This window comes from Microtus pennsylvanicus, chromosome 4 (assembly GCF_037038515.1).
Source record: "Microtus pennsylvanicus isolate mMicPen1 chromosome 4, mMicPen1.hap1, whole genome shotgun sequence".
NCBI classification, from domain to species: Eukaryota; Metazoa; Chordata; class Mammalia; order Rodentia; family Cricetidae; genus Microtus; species Microtus pennsylvanicus.
Window position 1 is genome coordinate 99,983,627 of NC_134582.1, and position 6,000 is coordinate 99,989,626.

General features: G+C 46.9%; 1 protein-coding gene across 4 annotated transcripts in view; it reads right to left on the minus strand.

Moving 5' to 3' along the window:
• Dusp22 (dual specificity phosphatase 22) overlaps positions 1 to 2,045 on the minus strand; it is a 56,012-nt gene extending 53,967 nt beyond the window's left edge. For 2 of the 4 annotated variants that reach the window (XR_012910384.1, XM_075969971.1), the window contains exon 1: positions 1,908 to 2,045. Coding sequence is in view for 1 of the 4 variants with exons in the window: in XM_075969971.1 (XP_075826086.1) it covers positions 1,908 to 1,928 (21 nt within the window). In the remaining 3 variants the exon portion in view is untranslated. The remainder of the gene's footprint in view (positions 1 to 1,907) is intronic. The other 2 variants (XR_012910388.1, XR_012910387.1) reach the window with 2 other exon arrangements.
• Between the last annotated feature and the right edge of the window lie 3,955 nt (positions 2,046 to 6,000).

A 6,000-nucleotide genomic window follows, 5' to 3' on the forward strand; every position in this document is an offset into this window, starting at 1 on the left:
AGGTATTGTTTACATTGACACCTACTTTCCCCACACTCTGGAAATTATCTTTAGAGCCTTTATTCCTCCACCTTGGGAGCTACCCCTCCCCGCTCCACCACACAGTCACAGCCAGGAACAGAGACACGGCAATCTGTGTCACGCAGTGGTCATTAGCCAGCGACCTGAGCATCTCAAGTGCAGCAATTACCTAGTGAGAATTTAAGGCACGGCATGAAAAAAATGTATTGGAAGAATAATTTTACTTATAGATTACACGTTAAAATGTTTTAAATATACTCAGTTTAATAATGTTCTTAAGGTGATCACCATTTGCTTTACATTTCAAAGAAATTTTATTAGAGAATTTTAAATGATGTATCTGGTGCATGTTATATTTCCACTGGACAAGCGGTGGCCCACCCTGAGAAGGCCTGGGAAGGACTTCTCTGTCATTTGCACTGGCTTCCTCCCTCTGTCCCCAAAAGCACTACTCCTGGCCCATATACAGTACACAGTCAGTCTGTGCTGGACCACTGGAGCATCTAAAGCTCTCTGTGCATTTATCGTTTTCCATATCTACACTGGAAATTGTTTCTGCACAAGACAGTTATGATAATAAGATAGCCAAGGAATCCATTCCTTTGGAAGGTAAACAGCACAATGTGGATATGAATATTACCACTTTTATTGAGAAAGTGAAATTAATATTCCTTAGGTGATCGTTTGTACATTTAAATCTATTCTTTCAATTATAGTATAAAATACTAGAAACCAAATGCAGAAAGGAGCAGTGAACACTGGAACAAACTAGAAATACCAAAGGAAAGCTGAGGCACAGCCACGGTTAGTGTGAAAACAAACAGAGCCCTCAAGCCCAGACTGATGTCTCTGCTGGTCTGATTTTAAAAGCGGAAGGCTCAGTGCTGCGGGATCCTGGGAACATAATGCAAGCATATATCCAAGAGGGGGAGCTTGTTTCAAATTCGATCACTGGCAAAAGAAATTTTAAGTGAACTAAATCCTAGCCACCAAAATACCTCGATGTCTACAACACGCAAAAGCGCGGACACTGTGGGAAGAGTCAAAGAACGTGGAAGATTCCACCAAGGGCATGTTCATTCAGTTCCCTGTCTTGGATCCCTGCCTCAACATTCATTCTCATGGAAATAACTAAACCACTGCAGTGTCCCTCATCCCATAGCAGAGACAAAAGGGAAAGGGGGAAGAGGAAGGGAAGAGAAAGGAGAAAGCAATCCACACCATTAGTGCCCATAAACATGGAGACGAGGTGGGGGTTGGAGGTGGAACACAAGGCCAGAAGCTCACCAAACCCAGGAATATTTAAAATCCTTATACAGATGCGCTTGTCTTAGTCCCGGGCACCTACACTCATTGTAAGATTTCCCTTTAAACCAGCAAGTTCCTAATCTTGAGGTTGGCAAAAACAGACCCCAGAGGGCTGTCTCCGCCAGACCATCCTCTGCCTGGAGGGTGGGGGTGAAGACACCCTCTCAGAGGGTTTGCGCTGCAACAGGGTCAAGGAAAGATTTTCTAAAAGGCCCAGTGCGCACAACAGCAAGCCAACAGGTTGCCCTACGGAAGCCCCACAACCTGGGGTCAAGTACTCCAGACACTGAAAGCCAGGTCAGTTCTAGGATTTCCGTGAACTTCCCCACCAGAGCGGCTTTTCTGTGCACGCGCACACAAATCTGGGGAAGAGAAGAGGAAATTACAGAAACCGCCCATCTGGCCTGATTCGCCAAGGCTGTGGGTGGCAGGCGTCAAGGGGCCCTGTCTCAAGGGAGGGGGGTGGGGGGGACAGACCACATCCAGCACGGGGCCCGGCTCTCAAAGGGCAGACGGTGCAGAGCCGGGCCTGGCTGCTGAAGCCGCAGAGGGAAGGGGCGGCCGGGCCCGGACGTTACCTGGCTCATCCCACTCCCCATGGCCGTGCCGCGCTCGCCGCTCCGCGCTCGCGGGAGGAGACGGCGCGCGGCCGGCCGGACGGGCGGGGCGGCGGGAGGCGGCGCCAGGGCGGCGCTCGCAGCGCGCTCCTCCGGAGACACCGCATGGCTGCCCTGCTGGTCGGGGAGACCGGTCCTCGCCCCCGCGGCCGGACGCCCAGCGCGCACGCGCACCTAAACCCGCAGTTCGCGCACGCGCGCGTGGGTTGGGGGGGCGACGGGGATGGACGTGTGTGGAGGCGGTAGCTACGGTAGGGGGGGTCCCCACGTCCCCAAAGGCGTTTTCCCCTGGGGCTCCCTGATGCCTATTACCGGCAGCATGCGGTGCCTTGACTCCCTGGGTGAATCAGGTGCTAAACGGAGTCTGGACTCAGGGGCTCCCCTGTCTGGGTTTTCTGAACCGACAGTTTTAGGCGGGTGGGGATTCCTGTGGCCCTGCCCCACCCAACCCAGACCGAGAAGGCGCGTGCTCTGGGAAAGGTGGGCTAGGTGACTCACCTCTGCGGAGGTATAACCCAGATGGAGGAGAGGAAGGCAACTGGAGGCACTAAATGGTCGAGGGTCTCCATCAGGAAAGTATATTGAGATCACTGCTCCCAGAAAGCCCCCCACCCCATATACCTGTGTCTAGGGTAGGTTGCATTCTAACGTGTAATAAAATTATTTGAGGACCATCTATCACCCATCCTAAATTTTAAATTTCCTTTTACAAGCACAAAAATCCTTCATCTAGAGCAGTGGTTCTCAACCTGGGGGTCAAATGGCCTTTTCACGGGGGTTGTTTAAAACCATCAGAAAACACAGATATTTATGTTACGATTCATAACTCGCAAACTTACAGTTATGAGGTAGCGAGGAAAATCATTTTATGATTGGGGGCACCACAACATGAGGACCTGTATTAAAGGGTTGCAGCGTTAGGAAGGGAGAGAACCTCTGAGCTAGAGGTTTCTCGTTTTCATTTTGTGCTCTCGACAATGCCCTGCACTCAATAGATTCATAGAAACTACTTGTTGAATGAAGACATGCCTACTGATGCGACAGGTCTGATTCTGCTGGCTCTGTATCATTTGCCCCTCCGCCCACTTGGAATCAGCCTCAGAGGCTGCCCTGCTCATTCTTAGGCTCCCTATGCTAGATCTTTCCCAGGGTCCTGTGCTCCTGACATCTCAATCCCCAAGTCTTTGCATAGCTTTCTTTGAGGTCTCAGAATAAAGGCCATCTTAAAGACCCTTCTTTCTATTAAGCCACCATATTTATAAGGGATACTCCAGGTAGCTATAACATTACTGCATTTTATTTTTTTCATAGCACTTAGGATCAGAAATTATACTTGATTTCTTAATATTGATCTATCCCGTAAGAGAGCAACCTCCTGAAAGGGTGTTTCTGTCTTATTCACTACTTAGCCATAGGACCTGGGAAAGCAACTAGCACAAAATAGACTAAACAGTTGTTAAATCAATTAATCAATTCTTGGCTGAGAAACCAGTGGGGAGGTTCTAAAAACAAACAAACAAAAAAATCAGGAAAAAAAAAAAGAGATGCCGTTGAGTTGGCCCAGCTGGTAAAGGCTCTTGCTACCAAGCCAGATCATCCAAGTTCAAACCCTGGGAACCACATGGTGGAAAGACAGAACCAAGTTCTGTAAGTTGGCCTCTAGGAACACCTGTGAGTGTTCACATGCATAGACACACAAGGCATGTGCTCTCTCATGCACAAATAGAAAGAAACATATGTGAAAAATATTTTAAAAGTTTTTAAAGAATGCTAAAAAAAATCATGGGAAGAGCTCGTTGACTCTGTCTACTGTCGTTTCTCCCCTTTGACACCCTTGTTCTGGGCAATGAAAGGCATTCCCTGCCTCGTGTGCACTTGTATTGTCTTTGCCCACAGGATGAGCCTGTGACCTGCTTCTGCTCCCTGTTATGGGCCTGTTCCTGCCCTGTCACCCTCGGGTCTTCTTCCTCCTGCCACCCGGGCAGCCTGCCCTCTTCCCTCTGCACCATCCTGCCATGACGTCATCACTCCTGCTGCTTAGGGTCAGCATGGTTAATGGACTCTCCTAGGGAAGTCACATGATCAGCTTCTAGCCCTAATCCTTAGGAACATCTTGGCAAGATGATGCGCTCTCTTAGTGTTTTCCTCTTTAAAATGGGTTCACTGGGCTATGAGTTTATGAAGGCGATTGGCAAATTGCTTAATCTTTCTCACTGTACTTAGGTCATTGATTCCCGTGGAAAAAGCCAGTTTCTCGAAGCACAATTAGCTTGTTGGTTGGTACACACACATAAATGACAAATGCAAAAATGTGGGTTTTTTTCTTCTGCTATACATTTGTAATGCTTCTTTGTGTGCCTATGCTTCTGTTATTATTAATATTACTATCACAGCTTAGATCATGAGCTCACAGTTCCTCACATCTGTCTCCTGACAGAGTTAGTACTCTTGACTGCATTTGCCTTGGCTCTTTCTAGAACACAAGCGAACAAGCACATTCTACATTTGAAGTACACTAGGTTTGTTTAGGTTTTCCCTCCTTTTCATAATGAAAAGCTACAAAGAGTTGAAAAACAGATCCTAATCATGTTATGATGGAGGGAGATGACCTTAGGTTCTAGAATGAAAGTAGGAGATGGCTCTTTCTAGAATACTCACATGACCAGAATTCATCTCAAATCCTCAAATTTCACTTTTGAGAAGAGGAGGAAAAGATGATTAGCGTCACAACATGATTAAGATCTGGTCTCCAACTCTTGCAGTTCGATGAGTTTTCCTCTCTGTAGCTTCTCATTATGAAAAGGAGGGAAAAATCCAAACAAACCTAGTGTATTTCATATCCAGTACACAATGTGCTTGTTCACTTGTGTTTTCACACACTCATAAAAGTTTTAAAGGCCAGAAACAAAGTATATTTCCACCCCAATAAAGGATTCCATTTATAACCTTTCTTCCTTCCATTCCCCCGCCCGCAGCATTGCCAACATCACGGATGAGTAAAGTATTCATGACACAATAAATGTCACCAGCCCATATTTGCATGTGGATTGCAATAACACTTGTCGTGACATATAAAAGTCCACGAGCAGAACTCCAAGAGAACAAGTCAGGTCATTATGTATGTTAATGATAATTTCAGAGAATTCAGAGGAACTTCTACTCGAGTGAATAGTTGTGCAATATGCCTTGGCCAAAGCACTAAAAGAAACAGAAAGGCAGACACCAGCTAGTGTGGAATGTAGAAACAAGGCAGAGCCCAGAACTCCATAAGAAAAAGCACAGATTGCTTTCTCTGTTTCTGTAGCTCTGTCCAGAGGAAAGATGCTCAGCTGATTACTTAGGCCTCTGAGCCTACATGACAGACTAGCCACAGAATTGGCCTCCGTAGAGGATGACCTCATCCTTCAGAATGTCACCTGTTCCCGGGCAGCCTACTCAGTGCAGCTTCCTTCTTTCCAACAAGAGGCTTACAGAGCTCAGATCTCAGAACTTCATGTAGGTGTAGTGTGATTCAGAGGAGAGAGGCAAGAGACCTGGTTCCCCGGTGACTGGGTGGAACGGTGAGCAGGGCTTGGGATCTGTGGAGATGCTGCCAGGCTTTTATCTGAGCATTAAGAATGGCTGTTGACCTGTAGAGTCCAGGAATACTGGCAAGACCTAGAAGGAATGAAATTGTGAGCAGATTATAGAACAATGTCCTGAAATGACAGAAGACTGCTTCCTAACAGTGGGTGGACACACAAGTCATGACTACATGCCTGGCCCCGTTAGCACAACCAGCCACTGCCAAAACTGTCGTTTCTTAAAGGCAGAGGCCAGTGGTTTGTTTACTTATTTATTTGTTTTGGTGTTAATGACTGAAGCCAGGGCCTCAAACTTATTCTTACACTGAGTTATACTGCCATTCCCATGAAAAGTTGTTGATGAACTTGGCACCAGGCACACAAAATAGTTCCTAATCCGAGAAGATTTATGTTAGGTAAGGAAAGGAGCATGCCCAGCCAGGATGTTGTTAAATCTCTGTCTTAGATACGTTTCTGTTGCTGTGATAAGG